Source organism: Saccostrea cucullata, unplaced genomic scaffold (assembly GCF_032062105.1).
Source record: "Saccostrea cucullata isolate Sc308-1 unplaced genomic scaffold, CSIRO_AGI_Scuc_v1 ctg1262, whole genome shotgun sequence".
NCBI lineage: Eukaryota > Metazoa > Mollusca > Bivalvia > Ostreida > Ostreidae > Saccostrea > Saccostrea cuccullata.
In genome coordinates, this window is record NW_026921660.1 from 69,985 (window position 1) to 83,750 (window position 13,766).

Sequence of the window (13,766 nt, forward strand, 5' to 3'; positions counted from 1 at the left end):
AAAAAAGTTTCAATTTATTTTCTTTTGCCTCCTGGATCCGTTTTATTACTAATATCCTAGTTGAAAAACCATCATCATTCTAGTTTTTTCTATCTTAGATTTAATAGTGTTTTTATTTTGTATTTAAAAAAGAGTGGTACTCGCGAGTTACCAAGCCTTGTCTTTTATTTATTAATATAAGCTTTCTTTTGTGTTGCATTTTACTTATATGGCACAATTGAATTTAACAGATGAAATAATGAAATATACAGAGATAACGAACCGTAAATTCAAAGAGCATTAAACAATACAAATCGGAAGCAAAGTAAACACGGCCCTCTAAAATATCAGAGGTGAGATCATGAGTGTGCATCCTCAGTATACCGACGTGTGCTCCTTATCATGATCGGGAAATAACACAAATATCTGTTGATATTTCAGTTTGTAAAAAATCACCTCAAAATAAATATGAAAAAGATCAGTCAACATTTGACCTAACAGAATAAAATGTATAAAACATATAGGGAATTGAGCGTAATCTAAGAAATCATAGTCTAGTTTGTTGAGTATGCCACTGCATGAACAATATGTAATTGGAAATGAAGGATAATATACCCAGCACACTAGATCTCTGATGTACAACGAATTGCACTCTTTCTTCTGATTTTATTTTTATTTCTTCATCAATTTCTGGTAAATTCTTTGATACGTTTGAGAAAATCTGTGAGCTGTCTCTTTCAATTGCTATCTATTGTTGATAGGACATCCCAGTTATGATCATCATGGTCAGATCTAGCACATTTAGAACAAATTAATTTATACAGTCCTCACAAAAATTACTAAATACCAACTCATGTTTATCGCAGTTTGGAATGTGCTTATGTTTTAATTGAGAAATTAATTCAAATATTAAAACTGGTCTCATGTATGAGGATTTTAAATATTTTTTAAAAATATAATTAAGTTTGAAATCAGAGGTCTGAGTTTATTCTGATTTGTTTATGTGGACTAACAGCTTGATTGTTGTTCGCTATCTCCTTATCCCAACAAGACAATTGTATCTGTTCCGGTTGTTGCAAGGTCTTTTTCATTTTTTTATTCTTATGCTTTAAGATATTTCATTAAGTCTATTCTTTATTTCTTGATAAAAATAATATTTATTCACCAAATATCCGCCAAATTTGTTTTCGTGAAACCAAACCCAGTCTAACAGTACTAGTAAGAGATTAAAAAAAGACAAATAACATTCATGCTTTATTTTGTAAACATGCATAATGAACACCATTAAAGTGTACATATATTTATATACAATAAATGCATATTCTGATAGCATAGCTCAAACATTGTCTTTAGTAACTTAAATGAAAATTTGACAATTTAACAGATATCAAGTATTTATACGTACAATAATGTGATTCTTCACATTTCTTCATTTGAGTTTTCTTCCAAAAGTTTTCAAATAATCAAAAATATATCTGATTTCCAGTTTGCTCGTATATTTTATTTCGATCTTATCATCATTTTAACAGATTTCATGATTTCAAAATTTGTTCCCCAAGACAGACCTTTCCTGTTATTTTTGTTTGAGGTTTGATAGTCGCCGTTGAGAGTTGACCATGAACAGCTATTATACCACCATGCTCCAGTGCGATGCTTAACTGCACAGTTGGCGGAGTTCTTGTCATTATCACGATCCTTTGTTGTAAAAAACATTCCATTCAAATCATGAGCTTTTATCATCATGTCCCCTAAAACATTTGAATATATATATATATATATATATATATATATATATATATATATATATATATATATATATATATATATATATATATATATAGAATGTTATATCACTGTTTAATAAAGCAGTGTTTCTTTTTTTTATATTATTGTAAGTATAAGAGGGTTGTCCGTAAAGTTCGTGGAGAAGTTAAATTATAATAAAAATTGTGTCATTTATATTTATAATGAGCATAGTAATCATACAAAATGTAAATTAATATTCAATTAAAAACATAAAATTACAATTATGACCGGATTATAAGGCTTGGGATGGGGACCCGGAGCACGGCAAACATTAATTAAAAAGTTTTTTTTATCACTTTATAAATTTCATGTGTATACGAGGGCTGTTCAATAAATAATGTCCTCGGTGCTCAGAAAGAAGCAAAAGACGCTTTTCAATGATTTAGTCTTCATTATATTACTTATTAATCTCTTTTAATTAAAACACATGTCCGTAACATTTTGTATCCAATTTCTGATTGTTTTAGAACTCATTATTGGGTATGACCCTTAGTATACTGGAAATTGGTAGACCCAACGATTTCCTGGACTCGTTTCTTCCTTCTGAAATCATACATTACTAAATACTATTTGTTAAAATTTGGCGAACAGTACATAAGTTGTTAAAATTTTTGTTGGCAAGGACGGTACCCATTTTTGATGCCCACTATATAATTTATTATCATTGAAATCCACCCGCTCATTTGTCTACAAAACAGGCATTGGTTGCTGTAAATGACACATATTTCAGTGAATATTTCTTTGGGATTTCTAACAAGTTTTACAGCAGCTTTAATAAAGCTTTTATTTTCACTCTAGTTTACTGATTCTCTACCCTTCATTTATAATGCAATGTCTCGAAAAGCCCTTGTTTCTCAGCTTCTCACGATGAAACTATGTAATGAAAAGTGGTCACATGAACTGTTATAAATTCAGTAAGGATTCAGTTATGAGAGAAAGTTAAGTTTAATGTCATATGATATCTGTATTGTATGCCATACAGTTCAGGACATTATTTATTGAACAGCCCTCGTATTTTGTAAATTTCCAAGGAAATTTGGATGACTTGTACATTATTAGGTTGACAAAACATATAAAATAAAACCTAGAAATTTTGAACTTTCAAATACTCGAAATGACTGAGAAATTGCAATTAAAACCTATCAAGACAGGATATTCTTTGTTCGAAAAATTGACGTTTAAGGAAAAAGTGGAAGAGAAAGCAGTTGTGAAATTTTGTGTAGACATCGGGAAAACACGACAGAGATCTATAAATTCTTTAAACAGTCGGGTTAAAAAGGTAAAGTAAGCTGTTTGTCAGTGTTTTAATAGCACTCTGCCCCAGAGAAGATTTTTCGTTCGGAAGGGACAGTTTACAGAATGATATGCGTGAAGGGAGACCATCATTTCAAAATTGCATTGCTGTAAAAACTGCATTCCATTACATAATTTTGTCGTGTTTCCGTACTATAAGTCTTTTTTACGAAAACAGAGGTTTTAGATTTTGCAGGATCTGAGACAAGAAGTGTAAAATATTATTTTACGTATGAAACCTGAACAGTTTGGGTTCGCTTTTGACGACTGGTTGAATTGACAAACGAAATCTGTTGAGGTAAAACGATGATTCTGTTGAGAAAAGTTACATGTATTATGTTTATGGCGTCGGGTACCGTCAAGGATTTTCGTTTAAGTGCTCCAGGTATGAGTGCGTGTCTTTTTGTATCTGATAAAAATACAATTTTTGTACTTTCTCCAAGTCCAAAGGGCATAACTCTTTCAAAAATGTCGCAATCATATCCAAAACATAACTTGATCTATATATTAAGCTGAAAAATCTGTATACCAAATTACATTTCAGTATGTGCAACCTCTGCAAAGAAAATGAATGGAAACTGCAAATAAGTGGAATTTTTCTACGTCTAAGGGGCATAACTCTTACAAAAATGGCGCGATCGTACCCAAAACAGAACTTGATTTAGATATTCATCTGATAAATCTGTAAATCAAATTTCATTTCAGTATGTGCAACGGTTGTGAAGAAAATGAACGGAAACTAGATAGACCGACAGACAGCAGCAAAGCAATATGCCCGCCCTTCTTCGAAAGGGGGCATAAATAATAGTTTCATATATTTAATCAATGTTTAAGAAATAAAGTCCACATTTTAGCGCATGATTCAGGATAACCTCTGAGCCAGAGCTTTTATATTCAAACAACATTTTGAGACCGAGAAAGTTATTCTGAATCAGTCACGACAACAAAAGTGGCGCAGTAGTTAGAGCGTCTGCTCTAGAGTCACTGAGTAAGAAGTTAATCCTTAGGTCTCGGGTTCGATTCCCACTGTGGGACAAGAAGACTGGTTCTTTTGGTGAGACCATATAAACCGAAGTCCCGTGTCGTATAAGGTGCTAGCATGGAAAAGATTCTCATTGCTCAATGGCCCTGAGTGTTAAGTATAGAACAAAATTTGTGGCTCTCAACCGGCAAGTATTTGTGTCTCCATGAGTGGAAAATTCTCGAGAGGGACTTTAAGCAATGCAACACTTGGAGATAACGAAGAGTATTCAAGATAAAAAGTCCTAAAATGATATAAGATAGGAGCAAAGAAAACTAGAACCTCCGAAACGTCAGAGGTAGGATCACATGCCATGGAGGAGTGAGCATCCCTTGATGATCGGTCACATACGCCGTGTGCTCCTCGTTGTTATCGGGAAATAACGGAAAAATTCGTCGTCAATTCAATGTATAAATAATGGACTAACAATAAGTAAGTAAAACTTCAGTCAGCATTTAACTCAATGACGAATTGTATTTGCTGAAAAGGTCATTGTATTGACCATAGAACATATAAAATTATTATCTAAAACGAGACTGCTGATATTCTTATTTCATCAACTTCTTTGTCAATAAACATCGTTTTAGGAATGGAATCGTTCATACGTATATCATGCTCTTGTGTATCGAATCAAATGAGATATATATATACTCCGTATGCAGGTGATGAAGGTATATTGCTGAATATGTAAGGGAAGTTGACGATTGAGAATAATATGGCCTCACATTTATCATAGAGCTTGGCTGTTACATTACCATTAACGTCTTTTTTAAAATAAACAATGGTTATTTTTATTCTTATGTAGATACGATATATCCCGGTGAGCTTGTGATGAAGATACCACAGGATATTTTACTTGAAAAGACGTTAATGGTAATCTTGCAGTTTCTAAAAGTTTCTTGTGTTCAACAGAGTTCATAAAATTATTCACAGAAAATGCCTCCTCAAAATAAAAAATTAGAAAAAATTTTTATATAAATATAGCCCTTTCATGAGGTCGATATATCGACTTCACAGAAAAGCATATGTCAACCGAGCACGAAGTGAGAGGTCAATTTGCTTTTCTGTGAAGTCGATTTATTCATGGATTGACCAAATTAAAGGTCTACATTTGTAAAATTATATTTTCTGAGATTGACAAAACAAAATTTGAAGATAAGGGGTGCAAGCCTTTCTTTTTTGTCTTTTTAACACTTAAAGAATATAGATCAAAATAAAATTGTGCCGTTTAATGTAATTGTTTTTCCCTTATATCAATTGAGTGATTAAGGGAATTTAATAATTTAAATGTAAAGTCTACATTTTTTAGCTTATCTGAGCCAAAGGCTCAAGTGAGTTTTTCTGATCACATTTTGTCCGGCGTTCGTCTGTCTGTCCGTTCGTCTGTCTGTCCGTCTGTCTGTAAACTTTTCACTTTTTCGACTTCTTCTCAAGAACCGCTGGGCCAATTTCAACCAAACTTGCCACAAATCATCCTTTGGTTAATGGGATTCAAGTTTGTTCAAAGGGCCACGCTCTAATTCAAGGGGAGATAATTGGGAATTAATGAAAATTTGGTGGCATTTTAAAAATAAATCTTCTTCTCAAGAACCACTGTGCCAGGAAAGATGAAACTTATAGGGAAACATCCTTAGGTAGTGTAGATTCAACTTAGTTCAAATCATGGCCCCCGGGAGTAGGGTGGGGCCAAAATGGCTTATCAAAGTTTTACATAGGAATATTATTAGGAAAATTTTTAAAAATCTTCTTCTCAAGAACCATTGGGCCAGGAAAGTTAAAACTCATGTGGAATCATCCTCAGGTAGTGTAGAATCAAGTTTGTAAAATTATGACCCCCGGGGTAGGGTTGGGCCAATATGACCGATTAAGTTTTACCTAGGAATATATAGAAATAATCTTTTAAAATCTTTTTCTCAAGAACCACTGGGCCAGGAAAGATAAATCTCATGTGGAATCATCCTCAGGTAGTGTAGATTCAAGTTTGTTCAAATCATGACCCCGCAAAATGAAACTTATGGAGACATCGAACAGTTTTCAAGATCAAAAGTCTATAAATCAGAACACAATTTGAATAGGAGCAGAGCAAACACGGACCTCTGAAACATCGGAAGTGGGATTAGGTGCAATGAAGGTGTGAGCATTCCACTGTGGACTGGTCACACCCGCCGTGTGCTCCTTATCATGATCGGGAAATAACAAAAAAATCTGCATTCAATTCTTGTAATAATAATGGACTTACAATTAGAAAGAAAAACGTCAGTCAGCAAATTGTATTTGCTGACAAGCTTAAGGTCATATGATATGATGCCTTCAAGAACACATATAAGTATGCAATATTTTACCTGCATTTCCAATGTATCCTGCAATAGACAGTTGAAATTTGTCTTTCTCACTTCCAACGGAGAAGTTTGAATATCTAGCATACACAAATGAACCAGAGAATGATTCTAGGTCTATCCATAATTCGTCTTGTTTTCTATCGGTCAGATAATGTATTGCGTCATTCCCTTTAAAAATATAAAATCCCCCATTTTAAATGCAAAATGCCTCGATAATGCATACTAAATGCGAACATATGATAAAAAAAATAGTTTTTTAAAAAATCCTTGACATATTGATTTTCTTTTATCAAATAACATTGTCAGCACTGAACATTAAAATTATATTCATCTTACCTAACCAGTATTCTTTGTCAGGATCTCCGAAACCTTCTTTGTAGTCTTTCCATCCTCTGTTAAAATCTGTCGATCCATCAAATCTCCTCTGTATCACCTGTCATACATGTATCTCTTTATTTCCAAATTGTTTTCAAATTAAGCTTACAAAAATGGACGCATATTTATAGTAAAAAAGAAATGCAGGGTACACGCAGGGTACACTTTTGAAGTAACTTAATGTTATTTTTTCAGGATCATGCTAAATAGTTAGGTTTCAACGTGTGAGTAAAAATATAACTGATGTTAAGTTGCAGAGCTGATGGAGTAAAATAAAAAGAAAGCATTTCTATCAATTTCAGAGTGAGTGAGTGAGTGAGTGAATGTAATACTCATTATTGCTAACTGTATTGAGTGTAAATGTAATACCGTTGAGATAATCGAATGGCAGATGGCAAGATGGAGAGCTTGTAATAGAATATTATCTCGGCATGCTCTACGTACGTACAGTATCTAAAACGAGGTAAAATATTGACAATAATATTTGCAGTCTCGTTAAAAATCATCACTTCGTAAGTTCTTTGGTAAAGGCAATGACCTTGTCCCCCAAATTTTTTTTATATTGAGTCAAATGCTGACTGACATTTTTCATACACATAGTAATTCTATAATTTACACATTAAATTGACGACGGATTTTCCGTTATTTTCTGATCATGACAAGGAGCATGCTGTGTATGTGATTGATCAGCAAGGGGTGCTCACTTCTCCATCCTACCTGATCCCACCTCTGATGTTTCAGAGGCCCCAGTTCGCTTTGGCCTCATTTTGTATTGTTCAATGAACTTTTAATCTTGAATACTGTTCGTTATCTCGATATATTTCCTTACACATACTATAGACTATATTTGTTTTTAGAGAATATTTTTTATTTATAGAAGTACTGTACCGTCCATCCGCCTCCATTGGTTGTCATGTCACAGTAGACCCTCCGTGGTGTGTTACACCCAAGATAAATCGTATATACACCATTCTGGTTCATCAGGCTCCTGTTCTGCTTCAAAATTTCTTGACAGTCCTTGTACCTTTTATCTAAATAAAAGGCAAAATTATTGGGCTTTTCGTGTTTGTTGAGAGTATTTATTTTTAATAATTCCAGCTTTAAATAGGGTAAATTTGACTTTAAAGTTGACTATTCCAACTTTATGTTGATAATAACAGCTTCAAAGTATAGTTTTTGTTATCCACCCTCGGAAATTTTCATGCAATTTTTGCCTCCAATTTTGATTTCCAGCAAAAAATCTATTGACTGATAATGTCATAATAACTTCAGTAGCTTTGTGACAAATCAGAAATCACACAGAAATGATTTCTGTCATCAGGATTTCAGATTATTTTTGCAGTATTATATCACTCCAAAAAAAATTCAAACCTCAAAAATTATATTATACATCAGTACAATAAAACGCTTATCTCTCGGAGAATAGTTCCCTGTCGCGGGTTTGATAAAAGAGCTATCCCATTCATAAACAGTGGATAAGTGTATTATGTGTCTTTGAATAAGCTTGTATTAAAAACTTTGCAAGTTTTATTGGACAAACTGACATCAATTATTTAGATTCTTCATAGTGGTCCAAAAATCGAAAATTGTGAAAGTTCTGCAAATTTGTGATGTCTGATTTGTTCATAAAAAGGACAATTAACAAAAAATAATCTCGGTTTCGGGTAATTGTTGGTCTTTCTCCCGGCTTTTTGCCGGTGTATCTTCCGGTTTCCTCGCGAGGTGGAGGGATTCCACACCTGAATTGAGCCACATAATTCTCCATTTCGGATGATTTTTAAAGGTTTTGTATGTTCTTAATGTAAGGAACTGATTGTATTTTTTTTCAGTCTATCTTGAAGGATAGAGAAACGTTAAACGAAATTCGAAAAATTTGACATCTATTAGATAAAAATATGTTTTCTAAAAAAGGGGGAAAGTGCTTCAGTAAGAAATTTTTATATCTTCATTTAACATTTTATATTAAAAACATCTCAAATTCATTTTTGAACAATGTGATTATATATTCCATGTTCTAATGAATTCATGAAATGATTATAAAATTAATTTGACTTAATGTTTCTTCAAACATCAGATTCTTTGTTTGTGCTTCATATATAGATTATTTTATGAACAACATCATAAAAGCCAAATAAGAAAAAATAAGGTGATTACAATGATGTCCGGATAGAGCAGTTTGCGATATTAGCCCTATCCGGGCACTATACTTGTAGATATTAACTGTTCCGTCAAATCTCCCTACGTATCTTTTCAGGTAGCATCCACATGTGATACATTTTAAAATAAAGGGACTTTTATGTTTAGGTCGATGAAGGTATTTTTAATTATATTTTTCCACCGATTTCACTAATTTTAAGCAAATATAAGAAATTTATGTAAATACTTATTTTGGTGATTACAATGTATATTAAAAATTTCGTAAAAAATATAAAGATATTAAGCCGTGTGCTGAATTTAGTAGGTTGATTGATTGTTTGGTGTTTAACGCCCCTCTCCTGAATTCTCCACTAATATGAAGACGCCACCGTTTGCCGATGGAGAGCTTCATTTTTTTCCCCTATACTCGGCACTCAGGGCCATTGATCAGGGAGGGATCTTTTTCGTTCCAGTTCTTTCTGCGACACGGGACCTCGGTTTATACGGTCTTATTCGAAGGACCGGTTTCCACGTCCCACAGTCGGATTCGAACCCGCGACGTAGGGATCAACTCCTTACTTAACGACTCTAAAACATACGCTCTAACCACTTCGCTACGCTGAAATTAGTAGAAGGTTCTTAATTTGAAATATGATCACAAATAATTTTATGTTTGGTTGCTTACCTTGAACGTCGATATCCAACGCAGCAATATTTTGCATCGGGTTTCTTGTCACGTTCATATTTTCAAGTCTCTCAAAGCCTCTTAAGAGCATTGATGAAAGCTTGGTAAAATTTTCAGATAATTTTGAAAATTGTTCTCTATGTAAAGACATTTCCTTTCTCATTTCCTCTATTTTGTGATTGTTGACGCTCTCTGCAATAGTCTGCAAAAATGATGAGTTAATAAAGTTTCTCTCTTCCGATACTTGGCGATCTTCTGAAATGTCATTTTCCTGGTTTGTTGCAGCTTCTTGTTTTGATAGAAGGTATTGTTTTATGTTCTCAACGTCTTTGGTCAAAGCTATTCTGAATAAAGTCTCCTGGTTCAACAATTGTCTGAGAATATCGATATCCTTGGTTTTTGTCTCATTATTTTCAGTCAGCAGAGAGTGAGCATTTGAAGGAACACAAGATGCCATAAAAATAATGAAAAATTTATAATCCACGGTAATCATTGTGGTATTTTTTATTTGTTTTGTTTTCTCTTATCTGGATGCAAGAAATTTTCTTCTGCTTTAACCGCTGAGTAAAATGATTCTTCACTATTTAAAGGATTTTCATTCGGCTAACTTTTAGCTAGCCTACTGTAACGTCCTCAACATTAGTATGGTGTCAAGTGTTTTTAACGTCACTGGAAAGTGAATGGATCACTTCTTAGAATTCTTTGAGGCCAGGAGTGCTTCTTAGAAGATTAAAATATGTTCGAATCCCTTACATTGTTATATGCTTAGTGCACCTAGCTTTTTAAATAATTTTTTCTTACACTAGCTATATCAGACGATGAAAGAGTTAGTCGCGACAGCATTTAACCCACGATTTGCAACTTATATTAGCACTTTATTTCTTATTTCTGGAACTCTAAAAACTAAAAAAAATCATTTTTTTTCCAATACAGGTATTTATTACCATATAATCTTAATTATTTTTGTTAATTTCTATTTTATTAAATAAAAATTTGGTTGTATCATATTCATGCGTGGATCTAGAGGGGGGGGGGGGTCGTGGGGGTCAGGAACCCCCCCCCCCCCCTGGAATTTCCACGGTTAAAAAATGTATATATTAAAGCATGAGAAAATGTCAAGAAATTTCTGGGATTGGATTTTTTTTTGAACTGGGCGGACCCCCCCCCCCCCCCCCCCCTGGAAAAAATTTCTGGATCCGCGCCTGTCATATTGCTAAATTTGCTAACAGAGCCATTTTACGAAATGCTGACCTGAATCGATGTAATTGGTTTCCCTGTAACATTGATTTATCTGTCAATATCCTGCCTCGGTTTAAAAACTAACCGTACTCGGAGGATGCTCTTGTTTATTAAATAAATTTGGAAATATAAGCACCATATACAAAAGATAATGGAGTGTTATAAATACAATATACAAAATTAAGGATGATTGCTAAACTTGTAGAAGTTTTTCGCACACGAATATCAAGTACGTTCACAGAAGATCTTTTCTATGAAATTAATGTTCTTTGAAAATAGCATCTATTGGGATTTAAGAAAATTATTTAAAAAGGTTCAATTTATTTTCTTTTGCTTCCTGGATCCGTTTTATTACTTCTATCCTAGTTGAAAAGCCATCATCATTCTAGTTTTTACTATCTTAATTTTAACAGTGTTTAATTATGGATTTAAAAAGGAGTCGTACTCAGGTGTTTCCAAGTTTTTGTCTTTAATTTATTAATATATGTATTTTTTGTGTTGCATTTTACTGATATGGCACAATTGAATTTCACAGATGAAATATACAGAGATAACGAACTGTATTCATAATCAAAAGAGCATTAAACAATACAAATCGTATGCAAAGTAAACACGGCCCTCCAATATATCAGAGGAGGGATCATGAGTGAGCATCCTCAGTATACCAACGTGTGCTCCTTATCATGATCGGGAAATAGCACAAATATCTGTTGATATTTCAGTTCGTAAAAAATCACCTCACCATTAGTATGAAAAAGATCAGTCAACATTTGACCTAATAATAAGTTGATGTCATACTGTAACTTACAGGATAAAATGTATAAAATATATAAAGAATTGAGAGTAATCTAAGGAGCCATAATCTGGTTTGTTGGGTATGACACTGCATCAACAATATGTAGTTAGAAACGAAGGATAATTTTTCACATTTCCAACTAGCATTGGCATCAATGGTATACCCAAAAACTAGAAAATAGTTCCTTATATATTTATTTAATTGTGAAATGAAATTGTAAATTTAGATTTAAAAATGATGTGTAATAGATTTCAATGACTCACCGCTTTAGGAAATTTACATTCCGTTTGAATAATTGGGAAATTAACTCACCGAACTTGCGAAGAGTAATCACATAGAAAACAAATAGATATCAAAATATTCTGTATTATCTTGACTTTGGATATTATCTTATACAAAAAAAAAAAAAACTTTAGAATCATCAATGATCGTTGGAGACCAATGTTCATGGCCTTCGACAGTTACCCTGACCCACGAATTTTCTTCCCCACGAAGGTATATATAACCATTTGTTTTATTATGTATTTAATTTAGAACTTGTTATCCACGAAAATACGTCTCCACGAACCAGGAAAATTTTGGCTACCCATGAACATTGCCCCCCCCCCCCCCCACCCCACCCACCCCGAATAAAAATTACTCCACTTTACTGTATGTTTTCTTACAACGTAACTAAAAAGAGTCATTTTCACATTTAATTGATTCATCTCAATTTTTTTTTCTATTTTGTAACAGATAATAACATTGTAAAATAACCTTTGTGAAAACATTATATAAGTAATATAAGGTGAGCTAAACATGTTTGCAAAAAGATGTTGATAGATAGGTCTTTTTTTGTTTCTTATTATCAGATTATCTGGTAAAGCTGGATGTGGAAATTCCTGTTTTTTTCCCTGCAATTGCGTAAACTCGTACACCTGCACTGCATTTAATCATTTTAAGAAAAAAAAATTCAATGAATACTTTCACATACTTTTGTATACGTTTACTTCAGATTCGTTCACAGCGAATAAAACTATTTTTATCACACTTTTATCATGTCCGGATTAGAAGGCACCATAGCGAAATAAAGAACATGTAATTTTGCTGTGTGTACAACTAAATATTACAAACATTTTGGCTGAACTTCCTCAGTTATCACGGATTTCAGACCTTTCGCTTCAAGTTCATTGATTCATTGATAGGTAGCACTTATTATCCATAGAAATAATCATGGAGGTTATCTTATAAGTGCAGATAGAAATAACCCCTGAAATAACCAAATGATTTCATATTCCTGAAGAAAATACATTTTTTCCTGTTAGAGAAGTGGAATAAAAAGATAATGATAATATTTTAAATCTATTTCCTTAAAATTAAATATAAATTTTTTTTCCAGGGCATTCAAACTATCGTTAAAACTCCAATTAAAAATATAAATATGGTAAGTAAGATGAATTCATAGAAATATTTTTAAACCTCAGTGCAATGATTGTAATAATTATCGTCGATAAACATAAGCTAATATTTACATTCCCAATGGCTATGTCCGAGATAAATTACCAAATGTAAATGTACTTTATTTCCCCATAAATGTATTGGCGCGGTTCCAAAAAACCACGTGCAGGGCGGGCCAACAGCTAGACAGAAGCAGGGCTTGGAGCATGTGGATTGGCGGAATCAAAGCATGTAAATATAAGGAATAACTGTCAGATTTTTCAATTTCATGAAGATGATCAATCGATTGGCTTGCGTGATAATTTTATGCATAAACGCCTTCGGCGATGTACATAAGCTAGTAACCGTTATTTAAAAAACAAGGAAATAAATGTTTTAATGTGTTAATGTAGAATACAAATTGTTAACATCTCGACGTGAATGTCATACAATTTGTAAGGAATAATCTTATTATATCGTATTGCTTTACTTTTTTATGAAAACATGCCTTACTACGAAAGCCCGTTGAGGCCAGTTCAGAGAAAGAAATATTTGTTATTACGTTTTAAACGCATTGATTATTGCGATTAAACGCAAAGTTTTTCGTTCAAACGCAATGATTATTGCGATTAAACGCAATAAAAATATTTCTTTCTCTGAACAGGTCTCAACGGGCTTCCG

The 13,766-nt window shown here is 33.1% G+C and overlaps 1 protein-coding gene across 1 annotated transcript; it reads right to left on the reverse strand.

Moving 5' to 3' along the window:
• Positions 1-1,445: 1,445 nt before the first annotated feature.
• LOC134260532 (ficolin-2-like) lies at positions 1,446-10,321 on the reverse strand. The gene is made up of 5 exons (XM_062743083.1): positions 9,635-10,321; positions 7,702-7,844; positions 6,775-6,871; positions 6,442-6,606; positions 1,446-1,727 (listed from the first exon to the last, which is right to left on the reverse strand). Exons 1-5 carry the CDS (start codon positions 10,125-10,127, stop codon positions 1,480-1,482), a joined length of 1,146 nt encoding a protein of 381 aa, XP_062599067.1. The 5' UTR covers positions 10,128-10,321; the 3' UTR covers positions 1,446-1,479.
• Positions 10,322-13,766: the final 3,445 nt, after the last annotated feature.

Coding starts and splice junctions, on each gene's coding strand:
- LOC134260532 (XM_062743083.1), bottom strand. CDS start 10,127: ATGATTACCGTGGATTATAAATTTTTCATTATTTTTATGGCATCTTGT. Junction 6,872..7,701: donor CCAATGGAGGCGGATGGACG/GTACAGTACTTC, acceptor CATGTATGACAG/GTGATACAGAGGAGATTTGA. Junction 6,607..6,774: donor TGACAAAGAATACTGGTTAG/GTAAGATGAATA, acceptor ATATTTTTAAAG/GGAATGACGCAATACATTAT.